This window comes from Triticum urartu, chromosome 2, assembly GCF_003073215.2.
Source record: "Triticum urartu cultivar G1812 chromosome 2, Tu2.1, whole genome shotgun sequence".
NCBI lineage: Eukaryota > Viridiplantae > Streptophyta > Magnoliopsida > Poales > Poaceae > Triticum > Triticum urartu.
Window position 1 is genome coordinate 663,019,602 of NC_053023.1, and position 20,584 is coordinate 663,040,185.

A 20,584-nucleotide genomic window follows, 5' to 3' on the forward strand; every position below is an offset into this window, starting at 1 on the left:
CGCCCCAGCCTCCCAGGAAGGTTGGAGCCAAGCGCAGCCCCCCGTGGCACTCACTGACCGTATGCCCCCCACGGCTAATGCGGCCCCAGTTGCCATTCTATACGCCATGAATATTCGCGAGTAACTGGCGCGTCCCCATCCGAGCTTTTCCTCCTCACCTGTCGTCTCCCTCGACTTCTTTCTTTCCATCCGTCACCCCTCTCTCTGTCTCACTGGTTTTCTCCACTCCCCCAACCTTCATGTCAGCCCCCTTCTCCTTGACCAAAAATCCAGCCCCTTTCCACTTCTGGAGGCGTCGGCGATGGCATTCAAGCAGGTCTTCTGCGCCCTGCGAGAGGTCTTCCCGCAGGTATGGATTGGTCCGGCTGGCTGGCTCCACAAGATTTGTTCATGTTTTTGTTTGGAATACCTCAAGGTCAATTTCTTCTATGTAAATATGTAGTAGTCCTATTTAGCAAAAATAAAATAAAAAATGGAGTAATTCATCTAGCTTACACGCGAAGATTCTATTTGGAGAATCTTATTTTCGGTCCTCTGCATTTTGGATTTTCCTGGGCGTGCTCTAGCTCCTACAAGGCACCACCGTATGGGTTGCCGACGAACTGTTTGATGAAATCTATTAATAGGACAATTCAAAAGATCTGTTGATAGACTCCCGGGAGCATTTCAGTTTTTCTTGGAGGGAGGTAAATTTCTGCTTTAGGCCAATAAAGGATAATTTATAATACTATTGAGAGAGAATGCTCTGCTCAGTATGTACAATCATATATGGAAGGGACATCAGTAGTAGGTCTGCACGTGCATAATATAAGTCCAGCCAAGTAATTATAGGCAAATACAGTAAAAGATAGTGACAGAAGATGCAAGGAGCCAACAGCCAAGTAAAATGCACAAGTATCAAGTCATTTATGCTGACATTATTCAACCTTTCCAAAAAATAAATATAAAATTCTGACATTCATTGTGCGGCCTTGGTGGATTATGGATTTCCCTGTCAACCAATGCCAAACATGGTTTACTTCATCCTGGAGACTGGATTCATTAACATGAACCACCTCCTACTGTATTTACGCGACCAATTCTAATATATGTGCAACTGTACATCAAGATAAAGAAAACATGGCATATTTAAGGTTATTTTTTCCCCTTTGTATTTGTGTTACAGGTTGATCTTCGAATATTGAAGGCTGTAGCCAGTCAGTATTCCTCTGATGTTGATGCAGCTGTTGGATTTGTTCTTTCCGATGTCATTCCAGCAGTAAGCGAACCTACTGAAACAGTTTTTACACTCCAAGATGTTGATTATGCAGAACACGACCATACTGATTGTAAGTAACTTTGTGCACTGTGTTTTGCACCGTTTTTTTTCATTCCTGTTGTTTGTTTTCATCCATTACATGGAAATACTTGTAGCAATCAAATATGTGCATCTGCTAGTTGTTTATTCAATGGGGCCTTCAGTCTCATGCTTGTTTGTTTCCAAATGTTAGCCAGGAAATCTAACTTGCACTCTGGAGGGATATCATTGGTGGATCTAGGAGCTCGAGAGGATACCAGTGCCCTATTTGGTACGTCAGCTGAGAGCAGTGGCACTGTTGGTGAATGTGATCCGTTTTCAGATTATGATGGACCATTCCAGAGTAAGAACAAAATAGAAAAATGTTCCCAGATCGAGGATAAAGTGGTGATAAATGAAACAAGAATTCCTACAACAGTAATGAACAGCCTTCTTCAGGAGCATTATGCTCTGCTTGGATCGTCATCGACATCTGCAGCGGAGCCACATATGATGGAGTATGAGCAGTCTGATTCAGGAGGATGTAATGATCATTGTGCAGCTGAAAAAGATGAAGTGACTCCAGAGACTGAAATAGGCAACCGCAAACACTGTAATGATAATTATGAGCTATCAGATTTGCTTGCCTCTTCTGGGAATATGTTGCCATTATTTAAGGAGAGCCCTTCAGATTGTGCAGTGAAACATGGAGGGCAAGTGCCTCTGAAACTTTCTGATGAGGTAAGTAAACATGATTTCGACAAGTCAGAAGATAACTGTTACTTGGAAACCTTACTTGTGAATTTTCACTCAAAGGAAGACAAACAGACATCAAAGAATTTGCCAAATGCTCCAACTGTCCATACGCTCTCCAACCCAAAGGATAATAATGACTTACAAGTTCTGTTTGAAAACAAAGATAATGCTGGAGAAGAGTTGGGTGCACTCTGTACTGCAGAAAATACCCCTGAGCTCCACAAGTCAGCAAATGATGGCAACTTCTACAATTTATTTGGCGATCTATGCACAGTTGACGAGACAACAAAAGTACCATTGAATTTTACTGAGGAGAAAAATGAGCAGTCTTTTGTTAAGCTAGACGATCAACACAAGCTATTTGACTTATTTGCCTCATCCAAAATCGTAGATAATTCATTACAACCCTTTCAAGAAAAGGGTGGTTCCGAGACAGTTCATAATGAGGAGCTACCTTCAATACATCTCAATTTCAATAATCGCCGAACTTTTACTAGTACGTGCAATTTCGATGGTGATAAGTACTACTCCTTATGCCCGATGGTTGAGCTTGATGCAGATCAGCCTAATGAAGAATGGATGATGCCTGGTGCAGATAAAAGTGAGGGATTTCTTGATAACTCCACTCAGTCATTTCATATCACTGAAATAAACAAGAATATTTCTGATATCACTAAAAGCAAGGTAACTGTTGTACGACTAAGGCTTTCTCCTTAGAAACAATATTTTTAATCCTACTTGTCAATAAACCACTTTAAAAGCTCAGTATGTTTTTTCGTATCTTCTTATTAGTCTCAGGCCAGGTGTTTTTTATATCAGTTTGATTTTAATATATTACCCTTTATCGAAAAAAAACATGCTTATTAGTCTAAAAATACGGTACAAAGCCAAGTCAATGGGATTGCTTTTGATTCAATCCTTACTCTTAATTATGAAATCACAAATTATCAGTTACCTAGTTATGTTTTTGTAAACTGTGAAGTTTAATCTTTTATCAGTCATTGGTATGCATGCAGCCAGTAATTTCTCTTTTTTCTCACTTGAAAGCATTAGGAAAATACACTGAAACAAATTGAGAAACATATGTTCTGATTCTCAAAAAAATTGAGAAACATATGGGTCCTGCTTTATGTCCCGATTTGGATGGCGTGCCACTGATAGACTTCTTAGTTTATAGAGTAGTCTTGCTGTGGGTATAATAGCTCTTGGTTGTTATTGGCCAGGATATTTTGGCCTCTTCTTCTTTAGTCGAGATTATTTTTCTTGTTGATGTAATAAACTCTGTAATAAGTGTGGCTGCATGCATCTATGATGCAGAGGCCGGGGTTAAAAAGCTTCCATTATCTTAATAAAATGGGTCCTGCTTGATTGGCACCAAAAATTTCCAAGCCAATGTTTATTGAATTTTTTGCTTTGTTTAAGGCCTGAATTTTCCAGATTAGTCATTGGTAAGCCAAGATTTTGCATGCCAACACTTGCCAAATTATGGTACCGAATTTTGTAATAAAATTTAAACTATACTGTAATATACATAAGAAAATTTGGTTAAATATACAGAACACAATAGTTTGATCATGAATTTTTTAGAAAATTCACATAAAGCTCGTTGCAGGAATCATTGAGCTGTTTGTATGAATCAACAATCATGAAAATGAAAGAGGTTGAGCTTCAGGAGGAAAAGTCTCGACTAGCAAAACAAAATGCTGACAAGGCACATCAAAATTTTCTTGCCATGGCAGAGCACTTTAACCAGCTCATTGAGAATTCGAAAGAGTCAAATGATAAGGTACCATGTTCTTAATGCTCTGGTATCTTCATATGTATTGAAAAATGAGGCTTACTATTCATTCATTCATAAATAGCAAGCTCAAGTATTGTGTGGAGAAAATTGTTCGTTGGTGGCTCTAACTCAGGACCTTCAGTCTAAGCTTACCAAATTGGCTGCTCAAAGAAATGAAGCGCTTACAGCTGTTCAGGAGGTAACAACAGCTAAACTTAATTAAGAGCGAAGTGCCAACAGAATAACATTGAACAAGGATGCTGTTATTTTGTGAGTAAGAAATTGATAGTAATGTTTTATGTTCATGCCCAATTCGAGTGCACAGATTAAATTTCAACTAGATGCACGTCTAGCAACTTCGATGGAGGAAGAGGCTGCAGCAATGGAGCAAATTATTCAAGAAGATAAATTAGCTCTATTGTTACGTAAAGAGAAGGAAGCTACAATGGGGAGCATAATGGAGGAGTCAAGAAAGCTCCAAAAGGAAGCCGAAGAGAACATTTTGGTAATAGGCAAAATTTAGTTTGTAGATTTTACTGTTTCTTTCAATTGTTGCTCTTCTTGCATACCTTGTATTAATGGATTCAAAAATTTCTCGTTGCAGCTGAGAGAACAATTGCTGGACCAGGGTCACATCATTGATATCATGCAGTATGTTACACTCTCCCACTAATATAGGCTTACTGCTCATTCATACATGCATTTATTTGACCGGTGTTAGTGTGTATAATTTTAAAATGAGGCTCTGCCATACTATGTCGTGTACATCCTTTTGTTTTGGAGCCTATCTCGATAGGAGGGTGGGTGCACTCCCCAACCACCCAACTCTTCATCCAAAACTTGGGTGACTTGTGTCTTCTTCGTAGTGAAAAATCTTGTTAACAACCTTGCCTTTCCATCTGGTAGCTGACTACCAACCTTTGTTGGACAAAACTGGTAACAAGTTTGTGGCTGTTGAGCGGGATGATCATCAAAGGAGGGTGGCTCGTCATGGTGAAAACGATTCTGCCCGCGATTCCATCCACACCATGATGGCAACAGAGATGCCCAAGTGACTGCTCGAGGCCATCGATAAGTGGTTGCGCAAGTTCTTCTGAACTGATCACCTCGATGCTAATGGTGGCAACTGCTCAGTAGCATGGTACGATGACTGCAGGCCGGTCGAGCTGGGGGGCCTCGGCATCAAGAACCTGTAGAAATTGAGCTTGGTGCTGCATGCGAGATGACACTTTTTTTAGCATAACAGTGAGGAATTCCCCACTGCAATTTTTATATTGTTAACATAAATCAATACTATATGATTAACAAGTGTCAAACAAAGTAAAAAAAAACAGAGCTAAAAAGGAGAAAATTCGTAACTAGTGAAGATTACTAAGCCATGCTTTCAATTGAGCTGTATACTGTCTTCTAGCTCTTTGGCCAACCATAGTTAGCTCTTGTATTATCGATACAACCTCTGAATATGAATGCCCTTGTTTTACTTTCGTAGGGGAGAAATAGCAAGCATCCAGGCCCGTGTAAGCAAGCTTAAATCAGCCTTGGTGACGACTAGCAGCTCAGCTAATTCTTCCCACAAGAATGACTGCAAGAGTGCGTCAGTTGACACAGACCGGCCCTTGGGGAGCAATGAAAACAGAGATGATCTGCCTCAGAGGAACCATGCTAAGGACCATATGACGTCTTCGGATGATGACGATGACGAATGGGAGGTGCTGGAAGCAAATTAAGCCTAGAGTGATTCAGTTCACTGTTCAAATATGTCTTGGTCAATAAGAGGACATCATTTTGGCTCATCCAAAATTTATGTGCCAAGCAGCAGAATGTACACAGAATATACAGCCCCACTAGTGCACACGGCAGATTCATGCACCAAACTGCTACTGTCGGAAGACTGAACCTCCAAACAATTCAGGTGTTTGGCTCTCGTGCTTTGTAAATATGCAGATGTGCCGATGGACATATATCAGTGTTTACTGTTGTAATTAAACTTGGTTGTAATCTATCTATCATGTAAATAAACATGAAGTTATGTGCCTATGTTTGTTCGTAGTCAAGTTTATACATATATATTGGCAAAGAATGTGATTCAAATGTATGCATGTTACCTTTTCCCCGATACAGGGCGCTTTTTATTAACTCACAATGTCGGATCAAGAGAATAAAAACATCATGAGCACACACCCGACATATGATTATGACTAGCAGGCGAAGGCGCAGCGCAACGCCGCGCCCGTGCTTGAGCTGGTTATTGGTTTATTTGGTTGATATTTTTGTTTGAAAACTTGAGTAAAGCTAGCATAGAATAAGAAGGGTGAGAGCAGGGGAGGCCTATGGCGGGGCGGTAGACGGCAGTGGCAAATCGACTTTATGAAAAAACCAATGAAACGACAAATGAAGTCGGCGGTTGCTGCTTCCTCTTTGATTACTTAGGAGCACATGCACTGAAATGTGTGCCGAAATCCCTTGCCATTTTAAGTTGTGCCTTCCTTGTGGGCAGAAAATGTGGAAAGTTGTTAATAGAACTTGTTGCTTCCCATTTTCTTCTTAATGTTTATCTCCAGCCTCAAGCTTCTGGGTACAACTTGGGATTAGCGGGAGGATCAGAAGATGAATCGTCTTGTGATGCTATGCTGGCCTGTAACCAGATATCACCTGAAACTATATTGTATGTCTGGAACAATTGGAGGTCAATAAGAGTTAAAGTCCTATCTCATCTTCGTCACTCCGTTGGCCAAGAATCAAATGATTGTGCAGTTAGGTATGATGATCTTTGTGCTAGATACTTTAGGTTGAGAAAAGATGGTGACAATGACCGATATGTGGTTCTTAACATGAATTCAAGGGTGCTTTCTAACCTAGACAGAAGCTCTTTGCAGCAAGATGACAACATACGTTGGCTGGATTCTATTCAATTTCATTCATTTGTTCAGAATTTCTGGATAAAGGAGCTATTTTCAATTAGTTTGGCTGTACTCAAAAAGTTATCTTGCCTTCAGTTCTCTCCACAGCAGGCATCTTCATACGCCCTTGGGAGAAGTATCCTTATCATGTACGAAATTGCAATGTTTCTGAAGGAGCCAGAGTTTGGTTTTCCCATAAGCACCATAAAGTTAAGAAGCTTCTTTGTTTGGTGCGAAAGGCGCTTCTTAGAGTTTGTTTCTCATGTTTGGAGGGATGGGACCGTGAAGCCCCTCTTGTGTATGCCTGAATCACCAACTGCATATGATCTGATAACTGATTCCCTTAGCGCAAATCTCAGGCCAACATATAAGAAACTGACTCATGGGCATCTTGGGAGAGTTACCATGTTTTTGCTACATCTAGGACGATGTACATCAGAGCAGTCAGAAGAAATGCTGTTTTCAAGACTTCTGCAGTACCTGGACAAAGAATCCGAGTGGGCAAAAAAAATTCAGTCCCTGAAGATATTTAATTGTTCGGGTGGGATTTTTGGCAGCCCCCCCCCCCCCCCCCCCCCCCCCGATTTTTGGCACCACCCCTCGGATCTGCTGCCTTGGCCTTATCAAGAATGGCAGCCAAGGAGTCGACCACCACGTTGAATAGGAACGGAGAGAAGGGGTCGCCCTGGCGAACCCCACAGAGGGTGGGGAAGTAGGGTCCAATCTCGTCGTTGATGTTTACCACAGTCCGGCCGCACGAGACTAGCTGCATGACTCGGGTGACCCAGCGATCGCCAAAGCCCTTGCGGAGGAGGACTTCACGAAGGAAGGACCACCGAACCGTGTCATAGGCTTTATGGAAGTCAAGCTTCAGGAAGACCGCCCTCTGGCGCTTGGAGCGGACCTCGTGCAGAACTTCGTGGAACACCAAGACCCCATCGAGAATGAACCGACCTTGGATGAAGGCGGATTGGTTGGGGTGGGTCACGGAGTTAGCGAGCAGGGTCACCCTATTGCCGCGATTAAGGGCATGAACCCGTCTTCAGCTCCGAAAGGGGCCATAAGGGCGGAACTGGCGAATGTCCGAAGCACCCGGGACCTTAGGGATTAGAGTAATAATCCCATAGTTTAGGCGGCCTAGGTCCATGGCCCCACATAAAACTCATCAAATAGTGCCATAACCTCGGGCTTGATAATTTGCCAGAAGGTTTGAAAGAACTTCACTGGGAGGCCATCCGATCCCGAAGCTGAAGACGGGTTCATACCCTTAATCGTGGCGAGGACTTCCTCCTCACCGAAAGGGGCCATAAGGGCGTTATTATCCGTGTCCGAGACCAGCTGGCAGCCCGACCAAGTGTCCAGGGCCAGCGAGGCGCCACCCCGAGGGGTGGCGGAGAATAAGGCCTTATAGAAGCCGTCTACGTGAGTGCGTATCTCCGAGGGACGAAGGAGGATGGTGTCACCGTCCCAGATGTTGGAAATATGCCCTAGAGGCAATAATAAAGTGGTTATTATTATATTTCCGTATTCATGATAATTGTCTATTGTTCATGCTATAATTGTATTAACCAGAAACCGTAATACATGTGTGAATACGTAGATCGTAATATGTCCCTAGTAAGCCTCTAGTTGACTAGCTCGTTGATCAATAGATGGTCATGGTTTCCTGACCATGGACATTGGATGCCATTGATAACGAGATCACATCATTAGGAGAATGATGTGATGGACAAGACCCAATCCTAAACGTAGCACAAGATCGTGTAGTTCGTTTGCTAAAGCTTTTCTAATGTAGTATCATTTCCTTAGACCATGAGATTGCGCAACTCCCGGATACTGTAGGAATGCTTTGGGTGTACCAAACTGTTGGGGAACGTAGTAATTTCAAAAAAAATTCCTACGCACACGCAAGATCATGGTGATGCATAGCAACGAGCGAGGAGAGTGTTGTCTACGTACCCTTGTAGACCGAAAGCGGAAGTGTTAGCACAACGCGATTGATGTAGTCGTACGTCTTCATGATCTGACCGATCCAAGTACCGAACGCACGGCACCTCCGAGTTCAGCACACGTTCAGCTCGATGACGTCCCGCGAACTCCAATCCAGTAGAGCTTCATGGGAGAGTTCCGTCAGCACGACGACGTGGTGACGATGATGATGTTCTACCGTCGCAGGGCTTCGCCTAAGCACCACTACTATATGATCGAGGTGGATTATGGTGGAAGGGGGCACCGCACACGGCTAAGAGATCAAGAGATCAATTGTTGTGTCTATGGGGTGCCCCCTGGCCACGTATATAAAGGAGTGGAGGAGGAGGGGGCCGGCCAAGAGGAGGAGGCGCGCCCAAGGGGGGGCAATCCTACTCCAAGTAGGTTTTGCCCCCCTTTCCTATTCCAACTAGGAGAAGGGGGGAGGAGGAGGTGGAGAGAAGGAAGGAGAAGGGGGGCCGCGCCCCCTTCCCTTTCCCAATTCAGATTGGGGCAAGGGGGGCTGCGCGCCACCTCCTGCTGCCTCTCCTCTTCCACTACTTTGGGCCCATGAGGCCCAATAACCCCCGGGGGGGGGTTCCGGTAACCCCCCGGTACTCCGGTATATATCCGATAACCCCCGGAACCATTCCAGTGTCCAAATATAGTCGTCCAATATATCAATCTTCATGTCTCGACCATTTCGAGACTCCTCGTCATGTCCGTGATCACATCCAGGACTCCGAACAACCTTTGGTACATCAAAACTCATAAACTCATAATATAACCGACATCGAAACGTTAAGCGTGCGGACCCTACGGGTTCGAGAACTATGTAGACATGACCGAGACATGTCTCCGGTCAATAACCAATAGCGGAACCTGGATGCTCATATTGGCTCCCACATATTCTACGAAGATCTTTATCGGTCAGACCGCATAACAACATACGTTGTTCCCTTTGTCATCGGTATGTTACTTGCCCGAGATTCGATCGTCGGTATCTCAATACCTAGTTCAATCTCGTTACCGGCAAGTCTCTTTACTCATTCCGTAATACATCATTCTGCAACTAACTCATTAGTTGCAATCCTTGCAAGGCTTTAAGTGATGTGCATTACCGAGAGGGCCCAGAGATACCTCTCCGACAATCGGAGTGACAAATCCTAATCTCGAAATACGCCAACCCAACAAGTACCTTTGGAGACACCTGTAGAGCACCTTTATAATCACCCAGTTACGTTGTGACGTTTGGTAGCACACAAAGTGTTCCTCCGGTAAATGGGAGTTGCATAATCTCGTAGTCATAGGAACATGTATAAGTTATGAAGAAAGCAATAGCAACAAACTAAACGATCAAGTGCTAAGCTAACAGAATGGGTCAAGTCAATCACATCATTCTCCTAATGATGTGATCCCGTTAATCAAATGACAACTCATGTCTATGGTTAGGAAACATAACCATCTTCGATCAACGAGCTAGTCAAGTAGAGGCATACTAGTGACACTCTGTTTGTCTATGTATTCACACATGTATTATGTTTCCGGTTAATACAATTATAGCATGAATAATAAACATTTATCATGATATAAGGAAATAAATAATAACTTTATTATTGCCTCTAGGGCATATTTCCTTCAGTCTCCCACTTGCACTAGAGTCAATAATCTAGATTACACTATGATGATCCTAACACCCATGGAGCCTTGGTGTTGATCATGTTTTTCTCGTGGAAGAGGCTTAGTCAACGGGTCTGCAACATTTAGATCCGTATGTATCTTGCAAATTTCTATGTCTCCCACCTGGACTAAATCCCGGATGGAATTGAAGCGTCTCTTGATGTGCTTGGTTCTCTTGTGAAATCTGGATTCCTTCGCTAAGGCAATTGCTCCAGTATTGTCACAAAAGATTTTCATTGGACCCGATGCACTAGGTATGACACCTAGATCGGATATGAACTCCTTCATCCAGACTCCTTCATTTGCTGCTTCCGAAGCAGCTATGTACTCCGCTTCACATGTAGATCCCGCCATGACGCTTTGTTTAGAACTGCACCAACTGACAACTCCACCGTTCAATGTAAACACGTATCCGGTTTGCGATTTAGAATCGTCCGGATCAGTGTCAAAGCTTGCATCAACGTAACCATTTACGATGAGCTCTTTGTCACCTCCATAAATGAGAAACATATCCTTAGTCCTTTTCAGGTACTTCAGGATGTTCTTGACCGCTGTCCAGTGATCCACTCCTGGATTACTTTGGTACCTCCCTGCTAGACTTATAGCAAGGCACACACCAGGTCTGGTACACAACATTGCATACATGATAGAGCCTATGGATGAAGCATAGGGAACATCTTTCATTTTCTCTCTATCTTCTGCAGTGGTCGGACATTGAGTCTTACTCAACTTCACACCTTGTAACACAGGCAAGAACCCTTTCTTTGCTTGATCCATTTTGAACTTTTTCAAAACTTTGTCAAGGTATGTGCTTTGTGAAAGTCCAATTAAGCGTCTTGATCTATCTCTATAGATCTTAATGCCCAATATGTAAGCAGCTTCACCGAGGTCTTTCATTGAAAAACTATTATTCAAGTATCCCTTTATGCTATCCAGAAATTCTATATAATTTCCAATCAGTAATATGTCATCCACATATAATATCAGAAATGCTACAGAGCTCCCACTCACTTTCTTGTAAATACATGCTTCTCCAAAAGTCTGTATAAAACCAAATGCTTTGATCACACTATCAAAGCATTTATTCCAACTCCGAGAGGCTTGCACCAGTCCATAAATGGATCGCTGGAGCTTGCACACTTTGTTAGCTCCCTTTGGATCGACAAAACCTTCCGGTTGCATCATATACAACTCTTCTTCCAGAAATCCATTCAGGAATGCAGTTTTGACATCCATCTGCCAAATTTCATAATCATAAAATGCGGCAATCGCTAACATGATTCGGACAGACTTAAGCATCGCTACGGGTGAGAAGGTCTCATCATAGTCAATCCCTTGAACTTGTCGAAACCCTTTCACAACAAGTCGAGCTTTGTAGACAGTAACATTACCATCAGCGTCAGTCTTCTTCTTGAAGATCCATTTATTCTCAATTGCTTGCCGATCATTGGGCAAGTCAACCAAAGTCCATACTTTGTTCTTATACATGGATCCCATCTCAGATTTCATGGCTTCAAGCCATTTTGCGGAATCTGGGCTCACTATCGCTTCTTCATAGTTCGTAGGTTCATCATGATCCAATAGCATGACTTCCAGAATAGGATTACCGTACCATTCTGGCGCGGATCTTATTCTGGTTGATCTACGAGGTTCAGTAATAACTTGATCTGAAGTTTCATGATCATCATCATTAACTTCCTCACTAATTGGTATAGTCGTCACAGGAACCGGTTTCTGTGATGAGCTACTTTCCAATAAGGGAGCAGGTACGATTACCTCATCAAGTTCTACTTTCCTCCCACTCACTTCTTTCGAGAGAAACTCCTTCTCTAAAAAGGATCCATTCTGAGCAACAAATGTCTTGCATTTGGATCTGTGATAGAAGGTGTACCCAACAGTCTCCTTTGGGTATCCTATGAAGACACATTTCTCCAATTTGGGTTCGAGCTTATCAGGTTGAAGCTTTTTCACATAAGCATCGCAGCCCCAAACTTTAAGAAACGACAACTTTGGTTTATTTCCAAACCACAGTTCATAAGGCGTCGTCTCAACGGATTTCGATGGTGCCCTATTTAACGTGAATGCGGCCGTCTCTAAAGCATAACCCCAAAAAGATAGTGGTAAATCAGTAAGAGACATCATAGATCGCACCATATCTAGTAAAGTAAGATTACGACGTTCGGACACACCATTACGCTGTGGTGTTCCGGGTGGCGTGAGTTGCGAAACTATTCCACTTTGTTTCAAATGTAGACCAAACTCGTAACTCAAATATTCTCCTCCACGATCAGATCGTAGAAACTTTATTTTCTTGTTACGATGATTTTCAATTTCACTCTGAAATTCTTTGAACTTTTCAAATGTTTCAGACTTATGTTTCATCAAGTAGATATACCCATATCTGCTTAAATCATCTGTGAAGGTGAGAAAATAACGATATCCGCCACGAGCCTCAACATTCATTGGACCACATACATCTGTATGTATGATTTCTAACAAATCTGTTGCTCTCTCCATAGTACCGGAGAACGGCGTTTTAGTCATCTTGCCCATGAGGCACGGTTCACAAGTACCAAGTGATTCATAATCAAGTGGTTCCAAAAGTCCATAATTATGGTGTTTCTTCATGCGCTTTACACCGATATGACCTAAACGGCAGTGCCACAAATAAGTTGCACTATCATTATCAACTCTGCATCTTTTGGCTTCAACATTATGAATATGTGTATCACCACTATCGAGATTCATCAAAAATATCCACTCTTCAAGGGTGCATGACCATAAAAGATATTACTCATATAAATAGAACAACCATTATTCTCTGATTTAAATGAATAACCGTCTCACATCAAACAAGATCCAGATATAATGTTCATGCTCAACGCTAGCACCAAATAACAATTATTTAGGTCTAAAACTAATCCCGAAGGTAGATGTAGAGGTAGCGTGCCGACCGCGATCACATCGACTTTGGAACCATTTCCCACGCGCATCGTCACCTCGTCCTTGGCCAGTGTTCGCTTAACCCGTAGTCCCTGTTTCGAGTTGCAAATATTAGCAACAGAACCAGTATCAAATACCTAGGTGCTACTGCGAGCTCTAGTAAGGTACACATCAACAACATGTATATCACATATACCTTTGTTCACCTTGCCATCCTTCTTATCCGCCAAATACTTGGGGCAGTTCCGCTTCCAGTGACCAGTCTGCTTGCAGTAGAAGCACTCAGTTTCAGGCTTAGGTCCAGACTTGGGTTTCTTCTCCTGAGCAGCAACTTGCTTGCTGTTCTTCTTGAAGTTCCCCTTGTTCTTCCCTTTGCCCTTTTTCTTGAAACTGGCAGTCTTATTGACCATCAACACTTGATGCTCCTTCTTGATTTCTACCTCCGCAGCCTTTAGCATTGCGAAGAGCTCGGGAATCGTCTTATCCATCCCTTGCATGTTATAGTTCATCACGAAGCTCTTGTAGCTTGGTGGCAGTGATTGAAGAACTCTGTCAATGACACTATCAACAGGAAGATTAACTCCCAGTTGAGTCAAGTGATTATGATACCCAGACATTTTGAGTATATGTTCACTGACAGAACTATTCTCCTCCATAGCTATAGAACTTATTGGAGACTTCATATCTCTCAATCCGGGCATTTGCTTGAAATATTAACTTCAACTCCTGGAACATCTCATATGCTCCATGACGTTCAAAACGTCGTTGAAGTCCCGATTCTAAGCCGTAAAGCATGGCACACTGAACTATTGAGTAGTCATCAGCTTTGCTCTACCAGATGTTCATAACATCTGGTGTTGCTCCTGCGGTAGGCCTGGCACCCAGCGGTGCTTCCAGGACGTAATTCTTCTATGCAGCAATGAGGATAATCCTCAAGTTACGGACCCAGTCCGTGTAATTGCTACCATCATCTTTCAACTTTTCTTTCTCAAGGAACGCATTAAAATTCAACGGAACAACAGCACGGGCCATCTATCTACAATCAAACATAGACAAGCAAGATACTATCAGGTACTAAGTTCATGATAAATTTAAGTTCAATTAATCATATTACTTAAGAACTCCCACTTAGAAAGACATCCCTCTAATCTTCTAAGTGATCACGTGATCCAAATCAACTAAACCATAACCGATCATCACGTGAAATGGAGTAGCTTTCAATAGTGAACATCAATATGTTGATCATATCTACTATATGATTCACGCTCGACCTTTCGGTCTCAGTGTTCCGAGGTCATATCTGCATATGCTAGGCTCATCAAGTTTAACCTGAGTATTCTACGTGTGCAAAACTGGCTTGCACCCGTTGTAGATGGACGTAGAGGTTATCACACCCGATCATCACGTGGTGTCTGGGCACGACGAACTTTGGCAAGGGTGCATACTTAGGGAGAACACTTTTATCTTGAAATTTAGTGAGAGATCATATTATAATGCTACCGTCAATCAAAGCAAGATAAGATGCATAAAAGATAAACATCACATGCAATCAATATAAGTGATATGATATGGCCATCATCATCTTGTGATTGTGATCTCCATATCCGAAGCACCATCATGATCACCATCGTCACCGGCGCGACACCTTGATCTCCATCGTAGCGTCGTTGTCGTCTCGCCAATCTTATGCTTCTACGACTATCGCTACCGCTTAGTGATAAAGTAAAGCATTATAGGGCGATTGCATTGCATACAATAAAGCGACAACCATATGGCTCCTGCCAGTTGCCGATAACTTGGTTACAAAACATGATCATATCATACAATAAAATATAGCATCACGTCTTGACCATATCACATCACAACATGCCCTGCAAAAACAAGTTAGACGTCCTCTAATTTGTTGTTGCAAGTTTTACGTGGCTGCTACGGGCTTAGCAAGAACCGTTCTTACCTACGCATCAAAACCACAACGATAGTTTGTCAAGTTGGTGCTATTTTAACCTTTGCAAGGACCGGGCGTAGCCACACTCGGTTCAACTAAAGTTGGAGAAACTGACACCCGCCAGCCACCTATGTGCAAAGCACGTCGGTAGAACCAGTCTCGCGTAAGCGTACACGTAATGTTGGTCCGGGCCGCTTCATCCAACAATACCGCCGAACCAAAGTATGACATGCTGCTAAGCAGTATGACTTATATGGCCCACAACTCACTTGTGTTCTACTCGTGCATATAACATCAACGCATAAAACCTGGCTCGGATGCCACTGTTGGGGAACGTAGTAATTTCAAAAAAATTCCTACACACACGCAAGATCATGGTGATGCATAGCAACAAGAGGGGAGAGTGTTGTCTACGTACCCTTGTAGACCAAAAGCGGAAGCGTTAGCACAACGCGGTTGATGTAGTCGTACGTCTTCACGATCCGATCGATCCAAGTACCGAACGCACGACACCTCCGAGTTCAGCACACGTTCAGCTCGATGACGTCCCGCGAACTCCAATCTAGTAGAGCTTCACGGGAGAGTTCCGTCAGCACGACGGCGTGGTGACGATGATGATGTTCTACCGTCGCAGGGCTTCGCCTAAGCACCGCTACGATATGATCGAGGTGGATTATGGTGGAAGGGGGCACCGCACACGGCTAAGAGATCAAGAGATCAATTGTTGTGTCTATGGGGTGCCCCCTGGCCACGTATATAAAGGAGTGGAGGAGGAGGGGGCCAGCCAAGAGGAGGGGGCGCGCCCAAGGGGGGGGGGCAATCCTACTCCAAGTAGGTTTTGCCCCCCTTTCCTATTCCAACTAGGAGAAGGGGGAAGGAGGAGGTGGAGAGAAGGAAGCAGAAGGGGGGCCGCGCCCCCTTCCCTTTCCCAATTCAGATTGGGGCAAGGGGGGCTGTGCGCCACCTCCTGCTGCCTCTCCTCTTCCACTACTTTGGGCCCATGAGGCCCAATAACCCCCGGGGGGTTCCGGTAACCCCCCGGTACTCCGGTATATATCCGATAACCTCCGGAACCATTCCGGTGTCTGAATATAGTCATCCAATATATCAATCTTCATGTCTCGACCATTTCGAGACTCCTTGTCATGTCCGTGATCACATCTGGGACTCCGAACAATATTCGGTACATCAAAACTCATAAACTCATAATATAACCGGCATCGAAACGTTAAGCGTGCGGACCCTACGGGTTCGAGAACTATGTAGACATGACCGAGACATGTCTCCGGTCAATAACCAATAGCGGAACCTGGATGCTCATATTGGCTCCCACATATTCTACGAAGATCTTTATCTGTCAGACCGCATAACAACATACGTTGTTCCCTTTGTCATCGGTATGTTACTTGCCCGAGATTCGACCGTCGGTATCTCAATACCTAGTTCAATCTCGTTACCGGCAAGTCTCTTTACTCATTCCGTAATACATCATTCCGCAACTAACTCATTAGTTGCAATGCTTGCAAGGCTTTAAGTGATGTGCATTACCGAGAGGGCCCAGAGATACCTCTCCGACAATCGGAGTGACAAATCCTAATCTCGAAATACGCCAACCCAACAAGTACCTTTGGAGACACCTATAGAGCACCTTTATAATCACCCAGTTACGTTGTGACGTTAGGTAGCACACAAAGTGTTCCTCCGGTAAACGGGAGTTGCATAATCTCATAGTCATAGGAACATGTATAAGTTATGAAGAAAGCAATAGCAACAAAATAAACGATCAAGTGCTAAGCTAACGGAATGGGTCAAGTCAATCACATCATTCTCCTAATGATGTGATCCCGTTAATAAAATGACAACTCATGTCTATGGTTAGGAAACATAACCATCTTCGATCAACGAGCTAGTCAAGTAGAGGCATACTAGTGACACTCTGTTTGTCTATGTATTCACACATGTATTATGTTTCCGGTTAATACAATTCTAGCATGAATAACAAACATTTATCATGATATAAGGAAATAAATAATAACTTTATTATTGCCTCTAGGGCATATTTCCTTCACAAACGTCACATAACCGGGTAGCTATAAAGGTGCACTACAGGTATCTTCGAAAGTATCTGTTGGGTTGGCACAAATCGAGACTGGGATTTGTCACTCCGTATGACAGAGAGGTATCTCTGGGCCCACTCGATAATGCATCATCATAATGAGCTCAATGTGACTAAGGAGTTAGCCACGGAATCATGTGTTACGGAACGAGTAAAGAGACTTGCCGGTAACGAGATTGAACGAGGTATAGAGATACCGACGATCGAATCTCGGGCAAGTAACATGCCGATAGACAAAGGGAATTGTATACGGGATTGATTGAATCCTCAACATCATGGTTCATCCGATGATATCATTGTGGAACATGTGGGAGCCAACATGGGTATCCAGATCCCACTGTTGGTTATTGGCCGGAGAGATATCTCGGTCATGTCTGCATGGTTCCCGAACCCGTTGGGTCTACACACTTTAGGTTCGGTGACGCTAGAGTTGTTATGGGAAATAGTATGTGGTTACCAAAGGTTGTTCGGAGTCCCAGATGAGATCCCGGATGTCACGAGGAGTGCCTGAATGGTCTGAAGGTGAAGATTTATATATGGGAAGTCCAGTTTCAGTCGCCGAAATGGTTTCGGGGGTTATCTGTATTGTAGCGGGACCACCGGAAGGTGTCCGGGGGTCCACTGGGTGGGGCCACCTGCCCCAGTGGGCCAAGTGGGCTGAACAAGGGAGGGAACCAGCCCCTGGTGGGCTGGTGTGCCCCCCAAGGGGCCCTAGGCGCCTAGGGTTAGAAACCCTAGGGGTGGGGGCGCCTCCCACCTGACTTGGGGGGCAAGTTCACCCCTTGGTCGCCGCCCCCCTTGTAGATGGGATCTGGGGGGGGGGGCTCTCCCCTTCCCCTATAAATAGTGGGGGTGGGAGGGCTGCCACACCCTTCCCCTGGCGCAGCCCCTCTCCCTCTCCAACACTTCCTCCTCCTCCTCCGTAGTGCTTGGCGAAGCCCTGCCGGAGAACTGCAAGCTCCACCACCACGTCGTCGTGCTGCCGGAGCTCTCCCTCAACTTCTCCTCTCCCCTTGCTGGATCAAGAAGGAGGAGACGTCCCCGGGCTGTATGTGTGTTGAACGCGGAGGCGCCGTCCGTTCGGCGCTGGATCGGATCTTCCGTGATTTGAATCGCCGTGAGTACGACTCCATCATCCGCGTTCCTTGTAACGCTTCCGCTTAGCGATATTCAAGGGTATGAAGATGTACTCTCTCTTTCTCTATCTCTCGTTGCTAGCATATCCTAGATTGATCTTGGTGACACGTAGGAAAATTTTGAATTATTACTACGTTCCCCAACAGTGGCATCATGAGCTAGGTCTATGCGTAGATTCTATGCACGAGTAGAACACAAAGTAGTTGTGGGCGATGATTTGTTCAATTTTCTTACCGTTACTAGTCTTATCTTGATTCGGCGGCATTGTGGGATGAAGCAGCCAGGACCGACCTTACACGTACGCATACGTAAGACTGGTTCCATCGACTGACGTGCACTTGATGCATAAGGTGGCTAGCGGGTGTCTATCTCTCCCACTTTAGTCGGATCATATTCGATGAAAAGGGTCCTTATGAAGGGTAAATAGCAATTGGCATATCACCGTTGTGGTTTTTGCATAGGTAAGAAACGTTCTTGCTAGAAACCCATAGCAGCCACGTAAAACATGCAACAACAATTAGAGGACGTCTAACTTGTTTTTGCAGGGTATGCGATGTGATGTGATATGACCAAAAGGATGTGATGAATGATATATGTGATGTATGAGATTGATCATGTTCTTGTAATAGGAATCACGACTTGCATGTCGATGAGTATGACAACCGACAAGAGCCATAGGAGTTGTCTTAATTTATTGTATGACATGCGTGTCAATGAAAACGCCATGTAATTACTTTACTTTATTGCTAATCGTTAGCCATAGTAGTAGAAGTAATAGTTGGCGAGACAACTTCATGAAGACATGATGATGGAGATCATGGTGTCATGCCGGTGACGATGGTGATCATGTCGTGCCTCGAAGATGGAGATCAAAGGCGCAAGATGACATTGGCCATATCATGTCACTTTATGATTTGCATGTGATGTTTGTCATGTTTACATCTTATTTGCTTAGAACGACGGTAGCATAAATAAGATGATCCCTCACTAAAATTTCAAGAAAAGTGTTCCCCCTAACTGTGCACCGTTGCGAAGGTTCGTTGTCTCGAAGCACCACGTTATGATCGGGTGTGATAGATTCTAACGTTCGCATACAACGGGTGTAAGCCAGATTTACACATGCAAAACACTTAGGTTGACTTGACGAGCCTAGCATGTACAGACATGGCCTCGGAACACGAGAGACCGAAAGGTCGAACATGAATCATATAGTAGATACGATCAACATGGAGATGTTCACCGTTGATGACTAGTCTGTCTCACATGATGATCGGACACGGCCTAGTTGATTCGGATCATGTATCACTTAGATGACTAGAAGGATGTCTATCTGAGTGGGAGTTCATTAAATAATTTAATTAGATGAACTTAATTATCATGAACTTAGTCTAAAATGTCTTTACAATATGTCTTGTAGATCAAATGGCCCACACTAATGTTGCCCTCATCTTCAACGCGTTCCTAGAGAAAACCAAGCCGAAAGACGATGGTAGAAACTATACGGATTGGGTCCATAACTTGAGGATCATCCTCATAGCTGCCAAGAAAGCATATGTCCTTGAAGCACCACTAGGTGACGCACCCATTTTCCCAGCAACTCAAGACGTTATGAACGCCCGACAGTCGCGTAGTGATGATTACTCCCTGGTTCAGTGCGGCATGCTTTACAGCTTAGAACCGGGGCTCCAAAAGCATTTTGAGCAGCACGGAGCATATGACATGTTCCAAGAGCTGAAAATGGTTTTCCAAGCTCATGCCCGGGTCAACAGATATGAAGTCTCCGACAAGTTCTACAGTTGTAAGATGGAGGAAAACAGTTCTGTCAGCAAGCATATACTCAAAATGTCTGGGTTGCACAACCGCTTGTCTCAGCTGGGAGTTAATCTTCCAGATGACTTGGTCATTGACAGGATCCTCCTGTTGCTTCCACCTAGCTACAAGAGCTTTGTGATGAACTACAATATGCAAGGGATGGAGAAGTCCATTCCTGAGTTATATTCAATGCTGAAATCAGCGGAGGTGGAAATCAAAAAGGAACATCAAGTGTTGATGGTGAATAAAACCACTAGTTTCAAGAAAGGCA

General features: G+C 43.8%; 1 protein-coding gene across 1 annotated transcript; it reads left to right on the plus strand.

Annotated features, from left to right (window-relative positions):
• Positions 1-133: 133 nt before the first annotated feature.
• On the plus strand, positions 134-5,910 carry LOC125539558. The gene is made up of 9 exons (XM_048703043.1): positions 134-349; positions 1,166-1,328; positions 1,491-2,528; positions 2,628-2,716; positions 3,645-3,818; positions 3,895-4,011; positions 4,138-4,317; positions 4,417-4,463; positions 5,302-5,910. Exons 1-9 carry the CDS (start codon positions 302-304, stop codon positions 5,537-5,539), a joined length of 2,094 nt encoding a protein of 697 aa, XP_048559000.1. The 5' UTR covers positions 134-301; the 3' UTR covers positions 5,540-5,910.
• Positions 5,911-20,584: the final 14,674 nt, after the last annotated feature.

Coding starts and splice junctions, on each gene's coding strand:
- LOC125539558 (XM_048703043.1), top strand. CDS start 302: ATGGCATTCAAGCAGGTCTTCTGCGCCCTGCGAGAGGTCTTCCCGCAG. Junction 350..1,165: donor TGCGAGAGGTCTTCCCGCAG/GTATGGATTGGT, acceptor TTTGTGTTACAG/GTTGATCTTCGAATATTGAA. Junction 4,318..4,416: donor AAGCCGAAGAGAACATTTTG/GTAATAGGCAAA, acceptor TTCTCGTTGCAG/CTGAGAGAACAATTGCTGGA.